At 43.5% G+C, this 27,370-nt stretch overlaps 3 protein-coding genes across 4 annotated transcripts; 2 read left to right on the top strand and 1 right to left on the bottom strand.

Annotated features, from left to right (window-relative positions):
• Positions 1–570: 570 nt before the first annotated feature.
• On the bottom strand, positions 571–3,413 carry LOC124124711 (ras-like GTP-binding protein rhoA). Its single transcript, XM_046487943.2, has 3 exons — positions 3,331–3,413; positions 2,446–2,621; positions 571–1,937 (listed from the first exon to the last, which is right to left on the bottom strand). The coding sequence occupies exons 1-3, from the start codon at positions 3,353–3,355 to the stop codon at positions 1,476–1,478; spliced, it is 663 nt and encodes a 220-aa protein (XP_046343899.1). The 5' UTR covers positions 3,356–3,413; the 3' UTR covers positions 571–1,475.
• A 5,897-nt stretch (positions 3,414–9,310) lies between these two features.
• Positions 9,311–12,367, top strand: LOC124124705 (ras-like GTP-binding protein rhoA). Its single transcript, XM_046487936.2, has 3 exons — positions 9,311–9,468; positions 10,717–10,889; positions 11,316–12,367. The coding sequence occupies exons 1-3, from the start codon at positions 9,444–9,446 to the stop codon at positions 11,745–11,747; spliced, it is 630 nt and encodes a 209-aa protein (XP_046343892.2). The 5' UTR covers positions 9,311–9,443; the 3' UTR covers positions 11,748–12,367.
• A 5,616-nt stretch (positions 12,368–17,983) lies between these two features.
• On the top strand, positions 17,984–25,274 carry LOC124124712. Of its 2 annotated transcripts, XM_048383552.1 has the most exons (4): positions 17,984–18,031; positions 21,275–21,385; positions 23,555–23,651; positions 24,503–25,274. In XM_048383552.1, the coding sequence occupies exons 2-4, from the start codon at positions 21,367–21,369 to the stop codon at positions 24,846–24,848; spliced, it is 462 nt and encodes a 153-aa protein (XP_048239509.1). In that variant the 5' UTR covers positions 17,984–18,031; positions 21,275–21,366; the 3' UTR covers positions 24,849–25,274. The 2 variants fall into 2 exon arrangements, with proteins under 2 accessions (XP_048239509.1, XP_046343900.2); XM_046487944.2 differs by lacking the exon at positions 17,984–18,031 and having other exon boundaries at positions 21,046–21,385.
• The last annotated feature ends 2,096 nt before the right edge of the window (positions 25,275–27,370 follow it).

Genomic DNA, 27,370 nt, shown 5'->3' with positions numbered 1-27,370 from the left:
AAAAACTGCCATCTTGTCTGCTATTTGTAGATTATTTATTGTAATATGCTCTTGTACCACCTTTTGTGTTTTTTGAGAATAAACTGATTCTGATTCTGTAGTAGGAATCTCATTAAAATCAGATTTTTAACACCGATACCAAACTCTCTTCACGGTTACTATACCTCTCTTCGTTAGGGTATCGCATGGAGGTAAACGATCTAATTTAATGAGATTGCCAGGAGTAGTTCAGTGCTGGGCTTGTCGTCAGTTACCGTAAGAGTAAGTGAGTGAATTGGGTTTAACGCCGCTTTTAACAGTATTCCAGCTATATCGCGGCGTGTCAGCTTAATGTGGGAGGAAACGGGTATGGGTATGGTGTCGACAAACCTAGAAACATAATCGGGTCAAACCGGGATTCGAACCAATAATCATAGGTCTCTGGCGTGCCCAAGGGACGCAACTCTGCACAGCGAAATGCGGCGCCTTACTCGACTGGGCCACCCGTGGCCCCGTAACCGTAAGAAATAAAAGAGGTCTCTTTATAAAATTTAAATTAATAATTTATTTTTATCAACAATAAACACAAGCCATTACAGAGATGGACGAATACACATCAAACCGTACATAAGTCACATGCACACTATCACAGATACTTTATAACATACATACAACCACGATGAAAGACTTCAGGGAAATGTCACGTCACATCTTGTCCTGAGAATCTTTAATGGTGTTTTGATTATTCTTAAATAAAAATGTACATGTACTGCCATTAACATAGCATCAAAACGTCACTGGACGCATTAATGGTAATCTGATTATTGCCATTTGGAATGTCTTAAAAAGAAATGCTGCATACCAAAGAAGGGTGTTTTAAGAGTTGGATCGGAACCGGGCCTTCGCTCCGGCAAACACTTTAACCACTAGGCCACCCGATGCCCCTACAAACAATGGCGAACATGACACACTGTATGTAACTATGTATGACCTTTAACATCTTGTTGGAGGAAGCGTATACTCCTGTCCATAGTATACACTTGAAATGCGTGTTACTCTCGCTAAATCAAGTCGATGGGGCATCCACAGATGAAGCTCATTCTATTTGTAGCACGATGTCATCAATGATGTACCAACTTTCTTCTTCATTCTCTCCTCAGTATCAAACGTCAGTGTTTGTGGCAAGTCTGTAGATATGTATCATTGGATATGTTCACGATGCCATACTTTGCAAATTGAACTCCGTCCTGAATATTGAACAGGGGAGTGGGTGAGTGGGTGAGTTTGTCCGTTTTTCGGCAGGCAATATCCATCGGAGACACCCAAAATTGTCTTCACGAAGCTTACCACCTTTGGTAAGCGAAAACGGGCCTTTGATTTGACAGGCGAACACTTTGATCACAAGGCTAAGCCACCTGGAACACATGAACACTGTTCATTTTTATTTGGTATTGTCAGTAAATGTATTGACTAGAAATCAGCACAAATCCATTCAGTCATCGAACTGGAAAGAAAGGACATCCCTTCGAGCCAATTTTAGTCTTCTTCTTCTTCTTTTTCATAGCTTCAGCGACAGCTCTGGTGAACACTTCCGTCACCCCCTCGTTCAGTTTGGCCGAACACTCGATGTACGCCACGGCGCCTATCCGGTACGCCATCTCCTCCCCCTGCTGGACTGTGGTGAACGCGGACTTGGACTTGGACTTGGACTTGGTGGAGTCCACGGAGTCTTTGTCGGTCGTCTCGGCTCTCAGGTCGTGTTTTGTCCCCACCAGCAGCACGGGCACATTGCCACAGAAGTGTCGGATCTCGGGAGCCCAGTTGTAGGAGACGTTCTCCAGGCTGTCGGGGTTGTTGACGGAGAAGCAGATGAGAACGATGTCGGTGTCGGGGTAGGAGAAGGGCCGCAGTCGGTCGTAGTCTTCCTGTCCTGCTGTGTCGTACAGCACCAGCTCCACCTGATACAGCAACGACATGTTAGCATAGACCATCAGCATTGTCGTCTGGTTATACGTCTTCCCGAGGCAAGGGAGTTAACTGACTTTATAAGTCCAGTTTCCATAGTCAGTTAATTCCCTTGCTTCGGGAAGATGTAGGTTATACGGAGTTACTGATTTCTCAAGTTCGATTTAACTATCTGAACTCGATCTGAATTTATAAGATAAAACTGTAAATATGTATTAATGTCACATGGTAATATCTAATGTGATTTCTTCTCTGTAAACAACATTGCTGATGACGACATCTCAACAGCACAGAACTCAATACCATTGCCACTGTCAGCGAACACACCAGAAACACTTTTAAGACTCGGCCACAAGTTAGTTACTTGTTTAACAGAGTATTTTTTCAATAACAGCATTTATTGTTGTCGAAAACCTTTTTTGTAATATTGACGTACTATGAGATAATTCACACAGAAATATGAAGGATTAAGACAGGAGTTATTTTGAATTACATCCTCACCTCGGAGTTGTTGTGATGAACTGTTGTGACATCCACCTCAAACACAGTGGGGATGTAAATCTTCTCGTCGAATTCGTCTTTAGCAAAGCGGTACAGGAGGCAGGTCTTGCCGCACTCCCCGTCCCCCACGATCACCAGCTTCTTGCGGGGTCGACTCACCACCTCCTCCAGAGACACTGGAACACGAGAAGACGAAATATAACATATGGGTCCTTAGAAGCAAACGATTTAATACTGGGGCGTGAGGATGGTATTAGAGATTGGTATTGTGGCGTACATCAATATGAAAAAGTGCATAAAAAATTATTTAAAAAAAGTAATCAAACGGTTGATCCTTTATTGTTATAATCATATTTACATTCATTATATAACAGTTTAACATATGAAAAAAAGAGTGAAAGTTGTTAAGCGCCGCAGCCTTCACTATTCACGCCATGTCAGGGTGACCTGTAATTAATCGAGTCTGGACCAGCAAATCAGTGGCTGAACAGACGAGCAGCGATTCCCACTATAGTCGCCTCCTATAACAGTCAGAAGGATGTGTGTGTGTGTGTGTGTGTGTGTGTGTGTGTGTGTGTGTGTGTGTGGTGTGTGTACGGTGTGTGTGTGTGTGTGCGTGTGTGTGAATACAATCGGATGTATGTGAAAACTCTTTCTTATATTACAATAAGACAATATCTCAATATTGTATCAGCGACGAAATGAGATAAGAACGTTATCTTTCTAACAGAAAAATTTGATACGTTTTACTAGTAACAGTGTAGTAAAGCGACATATGTAGTATATAATCGACAGTAAATGTTTAGAAAATGGAAAAGTTTTGATCGTGTATAATTTTGTAATTTTCTTCAACAATTTAAAATAACCTCTAAAACTGATTCTTACCTTGTCGTTGCACACAGCAGAACATTGTCGAACTTTCGTTATCAGTGTCTAAACCAGTATAATGTTGAAGCGATGTCGTCACTCTCCTGTTTGTAATGATAATAGAACCACAGCCCACGAGCCGGTTACTTATACACTTCGAGCGTGGCTATATTTATCCGAAGCCCTGATTGGCTGCTGTTTTAAGCTGTTCTATTTTTAGTACCGACTAACAGAGGGGAAACCCAGGGAACGCGAATGGTGGTCCTGCACAGGTGATTGCAATCGCATTGTGCTCCGTTATAATAACCTTAACCACGACCCTAGAACATACCTGTTTAACGCATGTAGTCAAATGTCTGTACCATATCGTCACAGCTATATTTAGTAACATATATATTAGTATCCATAAACAGGATGTCCGTGGTATGGGTCCGCTCAACTAAGATCGGTAACAAATGAGATATCCGCATATTATATGAATGTCAACGTGAAGGTAATAGTGGGTCTCACGTATCCATAAACATACACTTACTTCATGGTGTATGTTTCACGATTTGGGGTATCAAAAGTAAGGAAACGATGGTTGAATTAATTTACTATGTTGTTTTTGTTTGTTATCTAACGCCACATATTCCAGCTATATGACAGCGGTCTGTAAATGATCAAGTCTAGACCAAACAATCCAGTGATTGACATCATGAGCATCGATCCATGCACTATTGGGATACGATGACATATATCAACCAAGTCAGCGTGCCTGACCACCTGATCCCGTTAGTCGCCTCTTACGACAAGCATAGTCGGCAAGCATGGGTTGCTGAAGACCTCTTCTACTCCGGATCTTCACGGGTCGAATTAATTCAATAACGGCAACATACACCATTGGCTAAAAGTTAATCATGTTTCTCTTCGTAGATGCTGACATATTTACTGGTACATGACATGTTTAATGACCCTAGGTTTTGGTATTGTTCATTTGCACGTCTCTTTGTCTTGGTAGAGAGACGGTTGGATAATTGAGAGATAGAACTGTGGATTAAATGGTTAGGTCTACTGATGCCTTCAATGACAAATACTTACAGGGAATAATAGCTACAGAGTACGTGTCTCAAAGGCCAACTTGGCCGGATGTTTTATTTAATCAATGAGTGTCAACTTTTGTAACATAATGTAAAAAAACCACGTGGCACGAAAATAAACTGTTTAAGTTCAGTGAAATTACAGTATCAAAAGTCTTTGTTATCTTGTTGGAAGAGTTCATTTTACTTAAGGGATAAGGGCACAAGTGTGATGTGCACTCATCCATAAGTTTGTTTTGATAGTAGTGTAGTCGATATGAGGACAGGCCAGACGAGGACAGGCCAGATGAGGACAGGCGAGATGAGGACAGGCCAGATGAGGACAGGCCAGATGAGGACAGGCCTGCTCCATACGCCGGAGTTCATTAATACGTACACTGTCAAAACAGATTAACCCGTATCTGCGTCTACAGCTCCATCTCCAGTGTGTTCATGGCAATTCATGGTTGGAGTAGGAAGTGTTGTGTAGAATGCAGCACGTCATTTAAGTGGTTAACAAACTCACCGACCGGCAACAAACCCGTGTCCACTGGATGTGGTTGTTGTTGTGACGGCTAAAAACTTTAACACATAGAAATTATAAAGTAGACCCAATTTATGAATACCAACTTCTCTATTTTACTGTAACGGCGACGTTTCGGTAACGATCAATCTTGACAACGGTATAAGGATCTTTACCGAAACGTCGCCATTACAGTAACATAAAGAAGTTGTGATCCATCAATTGGGTCTGCTTTGTCATCCGCCAACTTCTATCCGCCTATCAAACAATACAGACATTATAATAAAGGATAATTATATTGCACAATGTATCTGTTTGTTGTCATCTCTGTTGTAGGTTGATATATCGTATGACATACATTGCACAGTGTCTACCTGAATGGTGACGGTCACCGGAAATCGCCCGGGTTGTCCTGACTGAGGTTTAATTGGTTTATCAAACATTAACATGCTCAAAATAATACCCGGATGTCAGGGTTTCAGTGTATGAGGGGGCTGTTAATGTTTAAGGATCAGTCTGTTTTCAGTTTATATGATGATCTCTATAGATATTCAGGTTTGTTCAAAATCAATAATTCCGTTAACGTGTCGGTGTTGATATATAAATATATATATATATATATATATATATATATATATATATATATATATATATATATCCTTGTCTTTCCTACAGTGGTACCAGGTGTTCCATACGAGTGAGTGATTTGGGTTTTACGCCGCTTTTAGCAATATTCCACCAATATCACGGCGGGGGACACCAGGAATGGGCTTCCCACATTGTACCCATGTGTGGAATCGAACACCTTGGATACACCTCTCTTCACCACGTGCGTAATAAGGCCATCGTTTTATAGTTTTGATATCCTACCCCATATCAGCCCGAAATCCCTATATCAGCCCGAGATCCCTATATCAGCCCAAGGCCCGAAGGGGTTCGAGGGTAGATATGGGGGTCGAGGGTGGATATGGGGTCGAAGGTAGATTTGGGGTATGACATAAAAATCACATTATAACCTTTTTATGATATACCACAACATCAATTTGTAAAGTGCCTATATATCCAAGTGAATGCAATACATTTTCACCTTGTTTGAAAGACATCCTGCCTGGGAAGATAGCCGAACAGACGAGCAGACGATGCACTCAGGGACATAACTGCAATTTCTTACCAGCCGAGCCGATATCGATCGCCCATTGAATATATTTACAAGCCATATCAGGTATGCAGGGTGTGTGATACGGGTGTGGTTACCCCGTTACCTGACCTATGACCGTTTCCTGTGAAATGAACCCGTGAAGATCCGGGGTAGAATAGATCTTCAGCAACCCATGCTTGCCGTAAAAGGCGACTGTGCTTGTCGTAAGAGGCGACTAACGGGATCGGGTGGTCAGGCTCGCTGACTTGGTTGAAGCATGTCATCGATCCCAATTGCGTCGATGCTCATGATATCAATCAGTGGATTGTCTGGTCCAGACACAATTATTTACAGACTGGAATATTGCTGAGTGCGGCGTAAAACAACATACCAACAACAACAATCCTGTGACAATGTCTTCCAAGATGAAAATGTATGACATTAACTTGCAAATAGATACAGTTCACAGATCATCTTTATGTGGGAGGAAAGCCCGAAGTGATGCAGGTCTCAGACGTTTATCACTTCGGTGAATCCCACGAGCACGGGTATGGTGCTGACAAACCTAGAAACATAATCGGGGCGAACCGGAATTCGAACCCACATTCATAGGTTTCTGGCGTGCCCAAGGGACGCAACTCTGCACAGCGAATCGCGGCGCCTTAGTCGACTACGCCACCCGTGCCCACCACTCCTACTGAGGAAGATTAGAAAGTCCACCTGAGGCTAAATTCCTAAACTGGGAGTATGCAACCAAACAACACATTTCACACTACCATCTACTCTATCGGGTACCCATTCATCACTAGATGAATAGAGGCAAAACTCTAACGAAATCACACGCTTGATGATCATCTCGTTTTTCTTCACCCGATGTTTCAGTATCGAAGAGGATCTAGAAGCTCCAGCAACCAAGTTCGTCAACTGGAACCTCCCAGCAACAAACACATTTCGCCGCCATGTTTGCTGAATATCTCCGCCTATGCGAGACCACATGCCATAACCACCTCCGACTGTCATACATCCAGAACATTTAACACTGCACTTCTTATGTTTAAAATCGCCGTCACCCTTTTTGTGTGAAATATGTCCATGACATACTGTAAACTTTTAAATATTTTTTAGTAATAAAAGTCGCACATGGCGGATGTAAGTTTCATTCAGCAGAGAGGCGAGCAGACGTACAGGCGTGCTGCAATACGACGTCAAACGATCCACTAAGGTCGGGGAATGCCAGGGCGCAGATCCACAAAGCCTTTTTAGTGTTACGACTGTCGTAAGCCCATACTATAACATAGACCAGGGAGTCTGCGTAGGGGGACATTTAATATAAAAGTGATAAATTAATTATGTAATAACTCTCCAATGAGCCATATGATCTTGTCTTCATGCTGATTGGCTTGTTCTATCCAATTGTTCCATTGTTTTTATTGGTTGCGAAGAGATCCATAGCAACGTGACGTCATATGAAAGCATTGTCGCAAATAATGGAAGATGGCGTCATTCATTAATCACGACGATGTCACAGTGAGTGAGTGAGTATGGATTTACGCCGCTTTTAGCAATATTCCAGCAATATGACGGCGGTGGGAACCAGAAACGGGCTTCGAACATTCACGAGCTGATGTCGCTGCTCCAGATAAGGAGTCCTGCATTTTGCCAATTTTCTCTCAGAAAAATGACGATGGGTGGTAAAAAGAATAGATAACACTTAGAAATACGGATTATCGGTCTCGTGAAATAATGTTGACAGTTACATAATTAGGACATTATAAAAAAATAATTCGCTCACATATCAATATGTTTCACTACATCAATATCGTCATGCCCAACATGTTGGACAATTCTGAAATTGTATATTCCCGACATATTATACTATTCCAACATGTTGGGTATATTCCGACATGTTAGACGACGTGAACATCGTCTTAAACCAAGTTTCATATAAGCGATGTTGTAGTCTACATTCGGCTGACTCAGACGTAATCTGGCCCTTCATATTTGATGTGACGTAAGTTCACAATTTTGTCACATGGTTCAACAGTTGTCTTAAATGTTAAAAATATTCCTTTAACAGTCCTAAAATCACGACCAAAATAACCTCATCTGACGCGCACATTTTTATATCCATTGTGTGGATGTCTGCCAACAAACACCCCGGATCTGTCTTATAGACGCGCGTGCATGCATAGGTGCACCACCCCAGTTATTCGGTGCATGAGGGGCCACACCGGGCTGTGTGTGTTAAAGCCATCATCATCATCATCATCATCATCATCACACTATAATTCAGCCTCGCCCTATGACAAAGTATGCATGTTAACTATTCTGGATTTAAATTATGTAAATTAAACAATTATGAAGAGCCAGGGGCTGCATACGTGCTGGAATAATTTTTACACATTAATGTACGTTGCCCTTCATACTAAACTGTCGTCAATGACACATCATGATTAATTAACCCCGTTGTTAAGACCATAGCTGACATATACATGATTGATAATCAGAAAAAAACTAAAGCTTATTATAAAGATGAGGTCGTCTCACCTGGGAATACGTTATTAATAAGTTACACCATGTCCAGCTTTGTTGACATCAGTGAACACATGAAACATGTTTAGCTACTTTAGATCCTATGGTTTAATAACAACACCCTTGTAATTATTGTACGCACTAATAAATAAGTTGACGGGAGTGATTCACCAGACCATGGAGAAAAAAGCATAGCAAGGTCCCCATAATTCGATAGCATCCTCCGATAATTCAAAAGAAATCCAAGAGAGGTAGTATCACTTAAATTTCTAAAACTATTATTTTCCTTTTGAATAAAATAATTTGTGCAGACAGAGCATGTAAATTATGTATAGGATTCCGACAGGGCGGTTCCCTTTCTGCTTATGTTATTCTTTGTGTCAGTCAGTATGCATTAAATCCCGTCGTAAATCTCTCAGCCGACGGCTCCACGTGTCATCATTCAACACGAACAATGCGAAAACAACCACACCCAAACCATGGCCCGGCAGCGCGAAGTCACTCAGGGAAACGCCTTTCGAATTAGAGTTAGCTCCCTTTGCATCCGGTGAGAATTCCAGCAGTTACTCAACGTGTACAAGCCTAAATGAAACTTTACTATAAATACGTTCATATACTTAGTATGATTAGTAAACGTGTGACTATTTGCAGTATCTTACTAACCTCGGATGAATGTATTATTGCTTATATCCATCTTGCGACTACCTGCGACAGAAATAAACATGGTCGCCATTGAGCCAATGATATTCCGAGCTATTTTGGGCTACTCAGCTGCAGCATATATACCCCGGAGACGGCTAGGTGCGGGATTCATGTCAGTCAACGACAAAGCGAGGAGGGCTGTACCGATGTATACTCTAGCGGGGATTAAATAGAAGAAATGTTTCGATGTGTGAAACCTTCAGGTGAGTTTCAGTTTAAATACGATGTGTAATACCATGTTTGAATGTTTGTTTAATGTTTGTAATGTAGATAGCAACACCTATCAAGCTGCAAAATCTGGGCGTTGCTTGGTTTGGGATTCAGCTACACATGTGAAGAGATAATATTTTAATGTAAATTAGACTTTTCTTTGATTCTTAACAGGACTATCGGAATTCAATTTAGACCCAGCAATGTTGACTTGCATAACACATTTATAAACTTATACTTGGTAATATTCCAGATTTATAGAGCTTAGTGGTTATGAAATAATATTGTTATATTTAATATATACTTTACATAGATAACAAAGACATCTACATTAGCCACACCTCTACGCCATTCCGAATCTGAGTTTTTGATAATTGCCACCAACAGCTTATCATCATCACACGGGGGCGGTCGGGTAGCCTAGTGGTTAAAGCGTTCGCTCGTCACGCCGAAGACCCCGGGTTCGATTACCGACATGGGTACAATGTGTGAAGCCCATTTCTGGTGTCCCCCCGCCGTGATATTGCTGGAATATTGCTAAAAGCGGCATAAAGCCATACTCACTCACTCACTAATATCATCACATTGTTTTGTGAAAGTGTTGTAGACGTTTAATCTCAAGCTGTTTGGGCTGACATAGAAATGAGATAGTCGAGTTGCATATGGACATAGCTGTCTACGCTAGTGTAAATTGTAACCCATTTTACACATATCATGCTATGTCATCTCTACCTGTAATACACCCAAACTGACAGGTGACAGTGAAAAGGGCACACCCTATATCCCCACCCCACCCAATCTTCCTTTCAATAAAGGGTGTCACCCAGATGTGTCAGTGCTTTTAATGCTACAGCTGATTTTTCTTGTTGATGTTTACTATTCAGAGGTGTTTGTATTGTTAAGGTTCGATATAAAATGATTGTTGTATATATTACTGAGAGTTGTTTGTAATGTCAAGGACTTGTTCTAAAAGGGGCACGGGTGACCCAGTCGTCTTAAGCGCCACAATTCGCTATGCATGTGAGTTAGAATCCCGGTTCGTCAGGTTTGTCAGCACAATGCCTGTAGTCGTTGGCCTGACTAAAGTGGTAAGCGTCTGAGACATGCTTCACCTCCCACATGAAGCTTGCACGCCGTGATATAACCGGAATACTGTTAAAAACGGCGTTAAACCCAACTCACTCACTCTTATTATATGACGTTTGTAAAAGTGTTAGTATAAACAAGTGTTTATATTACAGAGGTTGAGGAGGGTCACTCCATCATCCGGAAGAAGCTGGTGGTTGTTGGCGACGGGGAGTGCGGCAAGACTTGCCTCCTGTACAGATTCAACAAAGGGGTGTTCCACATCAACGGTTACCTTCCCACCGTGTTCGACTCTGACGTCACAGAAGTACTCTACAAGAATAAAACAGTACGTATTCTGTCCTTGCGAGAGAGTTTGCTTTCTTTGCTTAACGCCATACTCGGCAATATTCCAGCTGCATGACGGCGGTGCGTATCTATTAAAATCTGGACCCGACAATCCAGTGATTGATATTATGAGTAAGGATCCACCCTTTTCTGAAGAAAACCACAACTCCCGCCAACCTCCAAAGTGAACAAACGATTTTTGGTCTACGATACAGTATTCGGATATAACCAAATCTAAATTAGTAAAATATTGTCAAAACAATGAACTTTCTGCAATCGATGTCAACAAAGGTTATTCATATTTACAATTTTGATATATCCATTTCAACATTTCTCGTTCGTTATATAGTTGAAAGAGACGTTCACGGCCTCAGTAATATAGATAACAGTAACTCAGATTGTCTAATGAATCATCTCTGTTCCCCAGGTTGAACTGTCGCTGTTTGACACGGCGGGACAAGAAGACTATGATCGTCTGCGTCCCATCTGTTACCCGGATTCTGACGTGATTCTCGTCTGCTTCTCTGTGGACAACCCAGACAGTCTCCAGAACGTGGAGCACACGTGGGTGCCGGAAGTGAGAGATTTCTGCGGGAATGTACCCATCATACTTGTAGGAACCAAATCAGACCTGAGGGAAGACTATGAAAACGCAAATGTGACCTGTATCAAGCAAGGACCTGTGAAATATCGAGAAGGAATGGCAATGGCTGCCAGAATAGGAGCTGTGGGATATTTGGAGTGCTCCTCTAAGACAGATGAAGGTGTCAGGCAGGTGTTTGAGAACGCCATCACGGCGTCTATGACGTCCAAAAAAAGTCGGAAACTGTTTCGAAGGTTTCGGAAGAGAGGTAACTGACATTCACATTGTGTGGATCAAGTTGTCTGCTGGCTTTGAAAATGGCCGAAGGTGTTTGTGTGTTGGGCGATTCAAAACGCCCTGGTGTCCTGAGGAAGAGACACTGGCAACAATGGTGTTGTCAAAATGGCAAAGACAGCGCTTCGTCGGATCGCCACAAAACCATGTCGGGTCGCGACGAAAACACAGGTACACATAGCACCTAGTCAGGTATCTATATGATGTGGAGTCTACTGATTGAAAAACGATTGGACAAATCCACGACATTCTGACGTGCTCATGGATAAGCTTTACAGCCCACCGAGTGTGACCGTGTGTGGAGTTTGTGTCACGTGTTTATGGTATACCAGGGAAGGCGTGCGAGTCCTTGGTACAACAATATTCGTGATTATTAAGTGCACGCATTGACAATATGATCTCGTTCACTTAAGATTGAAATGATTTTTGCATTTGTACTTCAAGACTTTTCACTGGAAGCAGCACGAACACAAAGAATTTGAAGAATCATTATTTCGCTCCTCATTGGCTGTAAATGCTCTTGTGCTATGCATTCCCGATGTAGGCTATTTATTTATACATCACCTGTTTTACATTGCACATTGAATAAATAATTTAATGAACATCTTCTTTCACACGAAAGCTATTATTATTCCATACACCTTTAACTTTGTTGTATTGATGTCTGGCGCGCGCGCGCGCGTGTATGTGTGTGTATGTGTGTGTATGTGTGTGTGTGTGTGTGCTTCTACTAGTTCGGACTAATGCCGGTTTTATAGTGCTAGCATGCAGGTTTTATAGTGCTATACAACAGAGATACCGTTCCGCAGTTTAACATGGATACATCTATATGATATATTAAATAACGTCACATACTGTGAATGTCGGTATACTGGTCCCGTTAACATCCGGGGTAGAATAGGTCTTCAGCAACCCATGCTTGCCGTAAAAGGCGACTATGCTTGTCGTAAGAGGCGACTAACGGGATTGGATGGTCAGGCTCGCTGACTTGGTTGATGGATGTCATCAATCCCAATTGCGTGGATCGATGCTCATGATATTAATCACTGGATTGGCTGGTCCAGACTCGATTATTTACAGACCGCCGTCATATTGCTGAGGGCGGCGTTAAACAACAAACAAACAAACAAATGTGAATGTCGGTATCCTTGTTTCACATAGTGTATTTGTTATACTTTATGATTTTTAGCTAAACATATACGTACACTAGGTGTGAAGCCCGTGATATTGCAGGAATAGTGGTAAAAGCGGCGTAAAACCATATTCACTCACTTCATCATCGCACAATCATTATTGCGTGTCTTTTGCCAGCACACAAACTCAGTTTACATTACGAGCATGTTTGAATTGCACTTTTCAACTTAACTATGTCAATATTAAATCAAGTGATTAAATAATCACGCTTCATGTGCGTGGTATAGTCGAGTCATTGTAACAGTTGGGTGTGTCGTCTGCTCCTTCAGCGAGTTTGTTGGCGTGGCAACGACGCGCGCTGCAGTATGAATGGCGCATATTCAATAGCGGGGGGTTCACGCCCAAGATATTCTATAGACAGTATACACACGAAGCAGTGAGCTCTATGTAAGCTATACAACATGGGTCGCTGGAGTACATGTTTCTTCCATTTACTGAAAGACATGGGCGTATCAAATTTAATAGCTAGGTGTCGAATGTAGGACGCAGTCAAAAGGAAAGTGGCTATAGTGTGAATGCACTGGGACATTAAATGTGAGCTATATCCACCGTCAGTATTAATGTACCCAATTTTTATTTATGATATCACCACAATGAATTGCAAGAAAATGTTTTGTAGATCATCGTGACGTCATCGGGGTGGGGTGGTGGTGTGTGTGTGTGTGTGTGTGTGTGTGTGGTGGTGGTGGGGGGGGGGGGGGGGGGGGGGGGGGTCTTCTTCCCCGGGACACGAGAGCTTGACAAGCATTATCTATAACACGTGATATCAAGTGTTTGGTTTCTGTCCATTTCTCTTGCCATTTTGTAAAATGTACCGCTAGATTTGTAACTTTCGGAACTGTGGTTACACACCTAAATGGGATGAGTGAGAGGTATCAAAACGGCAGGGCGGTCGGAAAGCCTAGTGATTAAAGCGTTCGCTCGTCACGCCCAAGACCCGGGTTCGATTGCCGAAATAGGTACAATGTGTGAAGCCCATTTCTAGTGTCCCCCGACGTCATATTGTTGGAATACTGCTAAAGCGGCGTAAAACCATACTCACTCACTACGAACACGGCTATACAACAGCTATATCACGACGGCTGGGCAAACCAGCTGTGTAATGTACAATGACACTCAGGTCGTACATTTTCACAACTCGATCCACACTGTTGTCAGCTCGTGCTACACGCATTGCACTCTGGGATGTATTTTCGCCCAACACCAGTTTTTCAGCCATTGCTACGGGCACTACTAGCAAGATGTTTATTATTTGTTAATTATCGTTTAACACCATACTCAGCACTAGTCTTGCTCCGTCTTTAGTCAATCGCAATTGAGGACGCTGCACATGTGCACCTATAAGCGGATATTCTACATACTTGTAGCACATTGTTTGGACTAAACGTGTGCGAACCAACAATGGAACCAGGCAATGGTGTCTTCGCACCTTGTCATATGTCCCGCAACATCTTGGAGCCAATAAAATCCCTCTATGCTTGCTTTCTGTATTCGGTTGAAAGATTCAAGTCTGATTGAACAGCCCCGCGCTTTCCTTCTTCGCACCAACACGTGACAGTACATGTAAGGGACGCAACTCGTATTGAAATAATGTCGCTATGTGGGAGACTGGTTCTGGCTGACAGCGAGGTTAGACATGCCTATCTTAATAGATTAATACTATCTCCAAATTCTAAACATGCTTAGAATTTATACATTTTAGAGTTTAAACATGTTTCCGACAAGGTGCATATTATTAGTTATGGTGGCTTTAGTTGCCGTATACGGTGTCATATTAGGTTAGCAGGAAAATATTGGGCGAGGCGTGAATTTATTATGCCGAACAGTTTACACTATTTGGTGTCATTGTCGCACATGTCATGTCAAAATGAAAACTTGACAATTACAACAGGTATAAACGACAGGACCAGTACATATGTTTCCGATACAACGCTTTAATGTAAACATAAACGTTAACAATGGAATATATAATGCACTAAATGGGAACGTTTGAAGTACTATAGCTGAACAAAACAGAATTATTATAAAAATGCCCGCATGTTTACAGAAATCTGCGGGCAACTGTAACTTGATAGCAGCCCGTTTCACCTAACGACGGACTGCTATGTATTCCATTGTCATATGACGTCATTGGCGTCTATGCTCCTGGACCTTCACGGACCTTGTACAACTGTAAGAAGGTAATGGTGACTAGGAACTTTGACCTCTGTGACAGCAACAGTCTCCGTGGCACAGGTGGTAGCGGTAGGACTGCACATGAATCGGTTGCAGGTTCATATCCCGCCGAGGTTTTGAAAGTACATAAATAAGCTGTTGCTGTGTGACTGATTGTATTGCTTTCATACAGGAAATAGAGTCTGGACCAGACAATCCAGTGGTTGACATCATGAGCATCGATGTATGCATTTGGCATACGATGACATGCATGAACCAAGTCAGCGAGCCTGACCACCCGACTCCTTTAGGCGCCTCTTACGGGAGGCAGGGGTTGCTGAAGACCTATTCTATCCCGGATCTTGACGGGTCCACGATAATAGTGACAATATTACAAAACAAATAGTTGCAATAGCTGATGGATCGACTGAAATGTCGTCAGCGAACGTATCAACTATACATCCAGCTTTCGTCCTCCAAACTTGGTGGAGTCAGGAATGTGAAAAGGCCAAAAGTGCAAGTGACATCAGATGCAATACCTCACTGCCATGTGATTTGAGTTTCTGAAAAAATGTGTTGAGTTTCAGTGCATTGTTAGAAGTACCAAACGTTCAAGTTGGCGGTTTTTCATCTCTACAATCAATAGATTTACCCCGTTAAAATCCATTTGGTCATGAGTGAGTGAGTTGGGTTTAACGCCGCTTTTAACAATATTCCAGTTATATCACGGCGCGCAGCTTAATGTGGGAGGAAAGCCCGAAGTGATGCAGGTCTCAGACGTTTACCACTTCGGTGAAACCCACGAGCACAGGTATGGTGCTGACAAACCTAGAAACATAATCGGGGAGAACCGGGATTCGAACCCACAATCATAGGTTTCTGGCGTGTCCTGGGGACGCAACTCTGCACAGCGAATCGCGGCGCCTTAGACGACTGGGCCACCCGTGCCCCCATTTGGTCTGGAATAACGGTGACATAGCACACTGTGACCTTTTATAGGCTACGTCTTATGTTAATTCAGAATATATTATTAAAATAAGGGCAACTATTTATAAAGCTTGTACATTTTATCACCATCATTAACGAGGCTGTACACAATGCTGATATCTATAAGTAATACAAAATAATAAAAATAAAACACTTCAGGGAGAAAAAACACTCCCCTCATGGTTTATTCTCCCTGCAGTGTAGTATTGTACGATACACGACGACCACGAGACGTTTATTCTCCCTGCAGTGTTTTTATTGTACGATAAACAACGACCACGGGACGTTGATTTCTGAATTCAAATACATCATTTACACATGATGTGAATAGATGGGTAACCTGTACTGCTCACAACTCCTAAACCGAGTAGGTAACGTGTGTTATCTTATGTTCAAAATTCTGCTCCATGTGCATATGCGCTGGTGCTCTCTCCTGTAGGCTTTGAGACATGCCATAAGTGTCCCTGTACCAAAACCAGGTAAACACCTCTCATATACCCCGTTTTGGACAATTTCCCTCACCTCTAATATATGTAAAATCATGGAAAGAATACAGTTAACAACCGCTTAACTTATCATCTGGAGAAAAAAATACCTCTTATTCAGAATTAAATCCGGGTTTCGAAGCGGTCGCCCATGCACTGATCGGGATCAATGAGAAACTCCGAAAGTAACTTGCAACCAGGATCACATTAGATATGATTTCAAGTATCAAAAGTTTGTAACATGTTTAGATGGATACAGTCCTTCTGTCTGAAAGGGGCATTGCGTATTGGCACAGAACGTTAGACTTGCACATCGTAGATAATGGTACTCCACAGGGAAGTGTAATTAGCCCAGCGTTGTTCAGTATCATGACAAACGTTTTTCACTAACCTTCCTTTTAAAGTTGAAACTGCAATATTTGTAGATGATGGTTCGTTCTGGGGAGGATTTGGTAACTTCCAATTTGTTACAGAATCAGCTAAAAAAATGTTCAGACAGTGTGTTCAAAATGGCGTTTACAAATATCTCACTCAATATTAGCAGCAATGGTGATCACTGGTCATAAACTTCTTTCACCGGTTTGGTATAGTAAATCTACTTTTATTTACGATGGTTAAACATCATTTGATTTGGTTGGTTGGTTGGTTGGTTTGTTGTTTAACACCGCACTCATCAATATTCCAGCTATATGACGGCGGTCTGTGAATAATCGAGTCTGGACCAGCCAATCCAGTGATTAATATCATGAGCATCGATCCACGCAATTGGGATTCATGGCATGCATCAACTAAGTCAGCGAGCCTGACCACCCGATCGCGTCAGTCGCCTTTTACGACAAGCACAGTCATCTTTTTGGGCAAGCATGGGTTGCGGAAGACCTATTCTACCCCGTATTCTCAAGGGTCAAACATCATTTGATGTGTTGGGCGCAAATATACCTTATTTCTGGTCCAAGTTGCCCTTAAGCTATACCGACACCATGTCGATAAAAAATGTTTATTAAAATCGCAAGACATCAAATTAATGATATCGCTAATCGACGAACAATAATATGCAATGACTAATATCGACAATAGATCAAACGTGCATAATGTAATCAATGATTCTAAAGAAAATAATTTTATAAATAAGCTTTTTAAACGCAACCTTAATATGAAGCAGCACGTTTGAGACTACACGGTGAGATTATGAGGAAATAGGCAGATCCTATCTCGGTGATTTCGTGCTGACCGAAACAGTTGCATGTATAATGATTTAATAATGATGAGTCCTACAGAACAACACAACGCTCCTTCAGACATGTCACTGCTACACAAACATATTTATAAGGAAGTGAAAACTGCACGTCAAGGTTACACGTGTTTACTCCGTTAAGAAGGAAGTATTTCGTGTGAGTTTGCTTTCTTGTCTAGATTAAGCCACCCGTTGCCAAACCCCTTGTAAAGGTAAGTAGTTCAAAACTATGTTTTGCCTACACTTTCAGTATTGATAATGTGATAGGTTACTTCTAGGGCAACATTAAGCGTTGGGGAAAGGTACACTGACGGCCAAAAGAAACTTTAACAATTTTAAATCACTCCAGTTTAACAACCGCAAAATATAGATGCATGAAGTAAAATGTATTGCAAAGATCAAATTTATATATAGTCTCGGGAAACATCAGCTTCTATGGTCCATTCTGACTGACTGACCAACACAGACTTCATGAAGTGGACTGCCAGGTCGCCACCGTGGATTGTGTACACTGTACGTGTCTTGTCCCTGATGGACAGTGTGGTCACGTGGCTGTTGCCCAGTCTGACGTCCAGCAGGGTGACGCGGCTCGCAGCTCCACTGACTGTACAGGTGCAGGTGCTTGTTTCCCGAGATGACATCTTCAGTCGGTTGCTGCTGATGTAGACCTCCTTGCCAGATGTTGTCATCTTTTCACATAAAGTCATGCTTGCCTCTTCATCTGAAAAGTGATCATATTCATTCTCTGGAAACGTGTGTCTTCCGTGTGTCTTCCGTGTGTCTACCGTGTGTCTTCCGTGTGTCTTCCGTGTGTCTTCCGTGTGTCTACCGTGTGTCTTCCATGTGTCTTCCGTGTGTCTACCGTGTGTCTTCCGTGTGTCCACCGTGTGTCTTCCATGTGTTTTCCGTGTGTCTACCGTGTGTCTTCCGTGTGTCTACCGTGTGTCTTCCGTGTGTCTACCGTGTGTCTACCGTGTGTCCACCGTGTGTCTTCCATGTGTCTACCGTGTGTCTACCGTGTGTCTTCCGTGTGTCTACCGTGTGTCTACCGTGTGTCTTCCGTGTGTCCACCGTGTGTCTTCCATGTGTCGTCCGTGTGTCTACCGTGTGTCTACCGTGTGTCTACCGTGTGTCCACCGTGTGTCTTCCATGTGTCTTCCGTGTGTCTACCGTGTGTCTACCGTGTTTCTCCGTGTGTCTTCCATGTGTCTTCCGTGTGTCTTCCATGTGTCTTCCGTGTGTCTTCCGTGTGTCTACCGTGTGTCTTCCGTGTGTCCACCGTGTGTCTTCCATGTGTCTTCCGTGTGTCTACCGTGTGTCTACCGTGTGTCTACCGTGTGTCTTCCGTGTGTCTTCCGTGTGTCTACCGTGTGTCTACCGTGTGTCTTCCGTGTGTCTACCGTGTGTCCACCGTGTGTCTTCCGTGTGTCTTCCGTGTGTCTACCGTGTGTCTTCCGTGTGTCTTCCGTGTCTTCCGTGTGTCTACCGTGTGTCTACCGTGTGTCTTCCGTGTGTCTACCGTGTGTCTTCCGTGTGTCTACCGTGTGTCTTCCGTGTGTCTACCGTGTGTCTTCCGTGTGTCCACCGTGTGTCCACCGTGTGTCTTCCGTGTGTCTTCTATGTGTCTTCCGTGTGTCTTCCATGTGTCTTCCGTGTGTCTACCGTGTGTCTTCCGTGTGTCTTCCGTGTCTTCCGTGTGTCTACCGTGTGTCTTCCGTGTGTCTACCGTGTGTCTTCCGTGTGTCTACCGTGTGTCTTCCGTGTGTCTTCCGTGTGTCCACCGTGTGTCCACCGTGTGTCTTCCGTGTGTCTACCGTGTGTCTTCTATGTGTCTACCGTGTGTCTTCCGTGTGTCATCCGTGTGTCTTCCGTGTGTCCACCGTGTGTCTTCCGTGTGTCTACCGTGTCTACCGTGTGTCTTCCGTGTGTCTTCCATGTGTCTTCCGTGTGTCTACCGTGTGTCTACCGTGTGTCTTCCGTGTGTCTTCCGTGTGTCTACCGTGTGTCTTCCGTGTGTCTACCGTGTGTCTGCCGTGTGTCTACCGTGTCTGCCGCGTCTCTACCGTGTGTCTTCCGTGTGTCTACCGTGTGTCCACCGTGTGTCCACCGTGTGTCTTCCGTGTGTCTACCGTGTCTACCGTCTGTCTACCGTCTGTCTACCGTGTCTCTACCGTGTGTCTACTGTGTCTCTACCGTGTGTCTACCGTGTCTACCGTGTGTCTGTCGTGTCTACCGTGTGTCTGCCGTGTGTCTACCGTGTGTCTACCGTGTGTCTACCGTGTGTCTAAGTTCAATGACACGTCATATTAACAACGTGTATGACTACCCCCTGGCTACAAGACACGCGACCCGTCAAAATCCGGGGTAGAATAGGTCTTCAGCAACCCATGTTTGCCGTAAGAGGCGACTGTACTTGTCGTAAGAGGCGACTAACGGGATCGGGTGGTCAGGCTCGCTGATTTGGACAATCACTAGATTGTCTGGTGCAGACTCGATTATTTACAGACCGCCGTCATATAGCTGGAATATTGCCGAGTGCAGCATAAAACAACAAACAATACAAGACACGCAAAAATACTCTCCGGCGCACAGAAAAAGTCAGTCGTATGATGCCGTCACGTGGGATACGTCGCCATTCATCTTGGAAGGCCTTGATCTGTTCTTGTCTGTAGGCTGGAGGATGTGGTCGCTGTCGAACACGGCGATCCATGACATCCCAGAGGTGTTCTATGGGGAACATGTTTGGGGAGCGTGCAGGCCACAGCAACACGTTCACGTTGTTGGCTCCAAGGAAGTTCTGTACAATTCGAACTTTACGGGGTCTGGTGTTATCATGCTGATAAAGGACCCCGCACTGCACTGAACTGACAGGACAAGAGGACGAAGAATGTCATCCATGTAACGCAGAGCGGTCAAATTTCCGTTTACGACGAACAGTGGTGTCCTCTACGGACCTTGTGAATACATTTGTTGATTGTATACCACTTGTTGGTTGTTTGTTGGTTTCACACTTAATTCTTTTATGTACATATTTCTGGGTTAAGATATTGTTTCAATGTGGGAATCGACAGATTACAACTGACAGAACCAGTTTTCATCAGAGAAGACGAGCCCAGCCAGTCACGTCGCTGCCAATGACGCACAGTCCGTGCCCATCTCAATCTCGGACGACGATGTGGGCTCGATGCTCATGATATTAATCACCGGATTGTCTGGTCCAGACGCGATTATTTACAGACCGCTGTCATGTGGCTGGAATATTGCTGAGTGTGGCGTTAAACAAAAAACAAACAACTCTGTAGATCATGATAATCACGTACTTATCGTTAGGTTCGGCACATATCAGAACAACAACTCTAAAGAAAATAAACGTTAATTAAAGACTTATAAATGAAAATTATTCTATTCAGTGTTTATAAGGAAATCAATAATTATATTTACACTGTTCATGACAGCTGGGTTTCCGGCCTGGGCTTGACAGCACATATATTCATCCGCTGATCGGTTGTTTGTGTGTCGTTGGCCCCCTAGGTCCCAGACTTCCACAATGGCGTCCACCTGTCTCGGTAAGTTACTTTCTGCTGATTGATCACATAAGTAATCGAGTGATGGTTTCGCCTCATCGCGGTGATTATATTAAGAAAAAAGTTAAAAATCACACCAAAACATTAATAATTTAAAATATGCTTATATTGAACCACCCAAACCATCAACTGAAAATGAAGTGAAAAACGGCAATATGTATTAAAGGCTGTGAATATAGAGAAGTTATTTACCTATGTATGGACGTTTGTGTAACATAATGTATTTCCTTAGTCGCGGCTCTGTGCTTCTATCGCGATGCTGATGACCAAGTTGGGCAACTGCGACTATTGAATGATCCAATATAAACTAGTGTCCAAAAGAAACGATACCAACTTATTTTCTAAATTGTTTTTTACTAAGTGAATTGTCAAGTATGAAAACATGCCAATTCGTATTGCACATCCCAAACACAGCATAGTCGATAAAAAATATCGGGAACACGTGATCACTTCCGGGAAAAAACGTAAATTTCGTGAAAGTGACATTTCCCTCTCTAGCATGTTCTGCACGTGCAGAAAAACTGTATAAAACGGCTGATCAGACACGTTGATATCACAGCAACAAAAAGAACACAAGATATGCCACGTTTGACAGCCATCGAGAGAGAGAGAGCCGTTGGAATGGTCCAACAATGAGCGTCACACGTCGACGTCGCCAGAAGGTTGGGCTGCGCACGCATCACTATCACCAGGTTGATGCAGCGGTTACGTCAGAAAGGTCAGACGTCAGACAGGCCCAGGAGTGGAAGACCACGAGTAACCACGCCCCGTGAAGATCGTTACATCCGGGTATTACACCTGAGGAACCGCACCGTAACAGCGACGTCCACGTCGGCTACAGCACTGGGACACAGGATCAGTCGACAGACCGTCTACAGGAGACTACGGCAGTATGGTATCCGGCCACGTCATCCCTACCGCGGACCGCTCCTGACGCCTCGACACCGGAACAACAGACGGATCTGGGCCAGGCGAGTTCGACGTTGGCAACGGCGGGACTGGGCACGTGTTATGTTCTCTGATGAGAGCAGATTCCTCATCTTCAGAAACGATGGACGGCAGCTTGTATACCGACGATTTGGTGAACGTTTGGCGCCTAACTGTATCCAACAGGTCCGGCCGTTTGGAGGTGGAGGGTTAATGGTTTGGGGTGGCATATGTGGTGACGTCAAAACGATGCTTGTCGTAATTCGTGGAAACCTGAATGCACAGCGTTATCTTGATGACATCCTACGGCCTGTTGTGGTGCCCTTTATTCAGCAACAGCCTCGTGGACACCTTTTCCAACATGACAATGCAAGGCCACACACAGCAAGATCGACACAGAACTTCCTTGCCAACGCCAACGTACAGGTTTTGCCATGGCCCGCATGTTCACCGGACATGAATCCCATCGAGCACTTATGGGACCACCTCGATCGGCAAATCCGACGTCGCCGTGTGCCTCCAGTCAACGTCCAGGACTTGGAACGATGTCTCCTCGAGGAATGGCAACGCATCACTCCCAACGTCATCAGACGTTTGACGTCATCAGTCCGTAGGCGTGTTCTGGCATGTATTGATGCTCACGGTGGACATACCCGCTACTGACTTGACTTTGAGACGTGTGGTGTGACATTTCCCGTTGTTTCTGTGATCAGTGCTCTAACGAAATGTTCATTTTTCGACCCCACCCATCTTTAAAGGCTTGTCATATTGGTTGTACAGATTTTATTGAAATGAAATTTTTGTACAGATGTTGTGAAAGGATTTCTCAAAAGCATAACACCAATCCTAAACTTCTGCATTGTTTAGTTTTTCTTTTATGTCGTTGCAAACAGGTGGTATCGTTTCTTTTGGACACTAGTTTAGTTTGTTTAACGCTGTATTCAGCAATATTCCAGCTATATGACGGCGGTCTGTAAATAATCGTCTCTGGACTTGACAATCCAGTGAAAGATATCATAAGTATCGATCCACGTAATTAAGACATGATGACATGCATCAACCAACTCAGCGAGCATGACCACCCGATCCCCTTAGTCGCCTCTTACAACAAGCATAGTCGCCTTTTACGACATGTATGGGTTACTGAACACCTTTTCTTACCCTGTTCGTCACGGGCAGAATGACTAGTATTACTATAACAACTGGAAAGATGTTTCTTTTCAGATTTCCACTCACCAATTCTCTTCGTCATTCTGGTGGTCGGCATCATCACTGGCTGTGTGGTCACCCTGGCGAGCCTCCTCACCGTGGGGATTGTAAGGTACATTCGTTATACAGCTACCTACAGCACTTCGTTATAACGCCACTTTGCATAGCTCTAGATAACATCATCCAATACATTTTGATTTTATAGCCTTCAATTTGAAATCTTTCGTACCGGACTGATAATGAGTCTCTGGCAATAACGCCACTGTGGTATGTTCTACCCAGTTCATGGGATATAGACGTTGGTCGTTATATCTAATACTTAAAACTGAAACTGAAATACTGCATTTTTTGGATAAAACAAGAAATAGGCGCCTCACCTCACCACCCAACACGTGTATGTGAACTAGAAAGTCAGTTCAGCATACGCTGATGTCTACTTTTACTTCCGGTGGCATGGATGACGGTGTGTCCTTAGGCGTGCCTGAAGGTTATGGCCGTGGGTTCGTATCCATGATTCGCCCGCATTATGTTTTTGGGTTTGTCAGCACCATATCCGTGGTAAACATCTAAGGTCTGCATCACTTTGGGCTTTTGTCCCTCATCAAGCTGACACATGACATAACTGAAATACTGTTGAAAGCGGTGTTAAAGCAAACGTACTCACTCATGCTCATTGATGTCCGACCCGTGAAGATTCGGGGTAGAATAGGTCTTCAGCAACCCAAGAGGCGTCTAACGATCGGGCGGTCAGGCTTGCTGACTTGGTTGATGCATGTCATTGAATCCCAATTGCGTGGTCGATGCTCATGGTGTCAATCACTGGATTGTTTAGTCCAACTCGATTTTTTTACAGACCGCCGTCATATAGCTGGAATATTGCTGAGTGCGGCGTTAAACAACAAACAAAACAAATTAACTTGTTATGTCTCTACTTTGCCTTCTCACTGCACGGTTTACTTCTAGGGCCCGCAACAAAGAACGCAGAGTAGAATCACGAAGAGCGTCTCGAAGGATCGGAAGTAAACAATGGCGGGCCGTATTGTCCGATCCGAGATCACAACGAGTCGGTACGGAAACGTCTCAATGTTTACCCGTGGCGCTCCGAGGGGAGGCAACTCCCGACCAAGTTCGCTTCACGCCTGGAAACGACTGTGGCGACCAGATTGAGCTGTGCTCTTTGGGGTATGATACTCTTGACTACTGGCAACATCTCACAGCTGATGCCAGTACGCTAGGTGTTGCTGGACATAACCATGCCTATGATTATGGAGGGGGCAGTATAGATGTAACAGCTGCTTCTGACTTCTGACACCTACTCCCATCTCTTAAGAAATGGACGATTTCCAAAACGAACAGAATCTTACATCGAGCCCTCTGGACTATACAGTGAGACGGGATCTTCTGAGTACACTTGCTGAGTTATTCGAGGTCATGGACGTTGAAGAGCGTTCTTAGGCCATCTGTGACCTTGACCTTTACGGCGCGAACACCAACTGTCATCATTGTGGTCTTGTGTACTTTGGCCCGACTCTCCAGGACATCCATTGAACAGTGTACATATTTGTGAACAAATTGAAGCAGAATAATTTTTTGCCGGTATATTTTGGAGCAAATTATTGAACTTTCAAACTATCCCAGCTCCCACGTCCCCGATTATGAAATGGTCGGACCCCAAGGTAATGACGTGGGCAGGACATGCTCTCCCTTGTCGCGAACACCTGGTGTCATCACTGATTTTCAGCATTTTCACCGCTGTATTACCTTTCACGCCCAATGGACATTGTAGAAAATCGAGACTGATTATTCTCTGGTACTAACGTATTTGTGTTTGGATCTGCAGTCATCAGAATATGCCTGTGTCTTAGGGAGCTGGAACGTCGTGCAACCAAACCAATGGGCGATTGCAGAAACGACGTTTCTGCAGCAATGTACAGCAATGTGTTCCCTGATGCTTACGGTAGCCGGAGGGTCGATGACTCATCACCATATCATTGCTAGTAGTGAGTGAGTGAGTGGGTATGGTTCTACGCCGTTTTTAGCAATATTCAGGAATATCACGGCGGGGGACACCAGAAATGGGCTTCACACATTGTACCTATGTCGGGAATCGAGCCCGGGTCTTCAGCGTGACGAGCGAACGCTTTTACAACTAAGCTACCCGACCGCCCCCCATCGCAAGTATATATTATGTGAACTTATAAAATGGGTGATCAACATGAAGATGACATGACGCTCTCATCAAAGTTTAATATTTATATTTGTGTAAAACGAATTACTGTTAATTTTCAATAAACAGTATTTAACTTGTCAAATTGTTTCATTTTGCTTCAAAATGATGAGTTTCATGACATAATGGGTTGGTCTCTCTGTAGAATAACGGTACCCGTTGAGGTTACTTGCGGATTACTGTGCAAAGCCAAGAGGTCAGGTAGGTCCTTTAGTTTGGCAGGCATGCTAGCTCAAACACTGGTCGACCATGTCATGCCCGAGTCAGAACTGAAATGTGAAATCCTTGCGGTACGTCCCAATAAAGTGGTCCATATCATTACCAAAACCCGACAATCGTGGCACTGACATGCGTCCCTTTGCCAGGTGGCAGTGTTGGGGGTGGGGGCCTGGTGACCGCCCGATGGTAGCCACATGTAGTCTTAGGCGTAGGCTCGAATTATACACAAATTGAAAACTTTAGTTTCTAAACTCTATAGAGGCAGGTTGACCTCAGAGTGAGGATAGGATAGTTTTCTTTTCTTTTAACTGATCGTCACCACGCTGTGTGTAATTGGTAAGGTAGTATTGGAGACGTTAATAGAATCTTTAGTTTCAAGCTGAAAAACATCTAATTATACCATTCTGTCCCTTTTCTTTGATTGAGACAGCCCCTGTTTTTCCCTTTTTATTGACAATGTGACTTACCTGTTTCCATGGCCAACCAGGTTTGTTGACTGTCCAAACAAGGTGTTGATAAAATAGTTGTATACATTATGCGCGGGGTGTCTATGTCACCGTTCATCTGAATTGCAGAGAGGACGTAATGATTTCCGTAAAGATGTCTTCTATATAAAGAGCTGTGTTGTGGGTATATACATGATCTGTGTCGCGGTGTTCATAGATGTTTTGCTTATTTTACGGTTTTCTACTGACCCGATATTATGGTGTTTTTCATTAACTCTGTGGACGCATATCGGAGAATGTGGGAGAAGGTCGTTAATCTCCGTGGACCGCTCCTGTCAAGTGGTTTCTTCCCCTACTTGCGGGTCACAATAATATCCTCAGTCAGAGCCAGCGGTATTTTGCTGATATTTCGGGAACATAATGATGAACATAGACTGATTACTGCCTGCAAAGTAGTCCCATATAGACTAATAACTGACTGCAAAGTAGTCCCATATAGACCAATAACTGACTGCAAAGTAGTCCTATATAGACCAATAACTGACTGCAAAGTAGTCCTATATAGACTAATAACTGACTGCAAAGTAGTCCCATATAGACTTATAACTGACTGTAACTGACACCGTAGCATGATATCATGTTTAGGCATATGTTGTCCGATACAAGATAAAACTTTGTTTTTATACATACGACCCTACAAATTAAAATTACAACTTAAAACGCTTTCACCACAATCAAATTAGAGGTGGCTGTGTTGTATCAGATTGTACACTTAGGCGACTCATGCACATTAGTCTAGTAGCACCCGGCTCTCTCCTCAGCTGGTGTCTGCTGTCGTTGGTTCGAATCCGCGTGTCCTGTTCTATATTACACAACAGTTAGCTCCAGCTGGCGTTATAGTGATGTTAAATTACCAAGTGATGTAGTGTCTTTAGTTAG

This window comes from Haliotis rufescens, unplaced genomic scaffold (assembly GCF_023055435.1).
Source record: "Haliotis rufescens isolate VD_foot unplaced genomic scaffold, xgHalRufe1.0.p SCAF_5, whole genome shotgun sequence".
NCBI classification, from domain to species: Eukaryota; Metazoa; Mollusca; class Gastropoda; order Lepetellida; family Haliotidae; genus Haliotis; species Haliotis rufescens.
The sequence above is the reverse complement of the archived record's forward strand: the minus strand, read 5'-3'. Positions and strand labels throughout refer to the sequence as shown.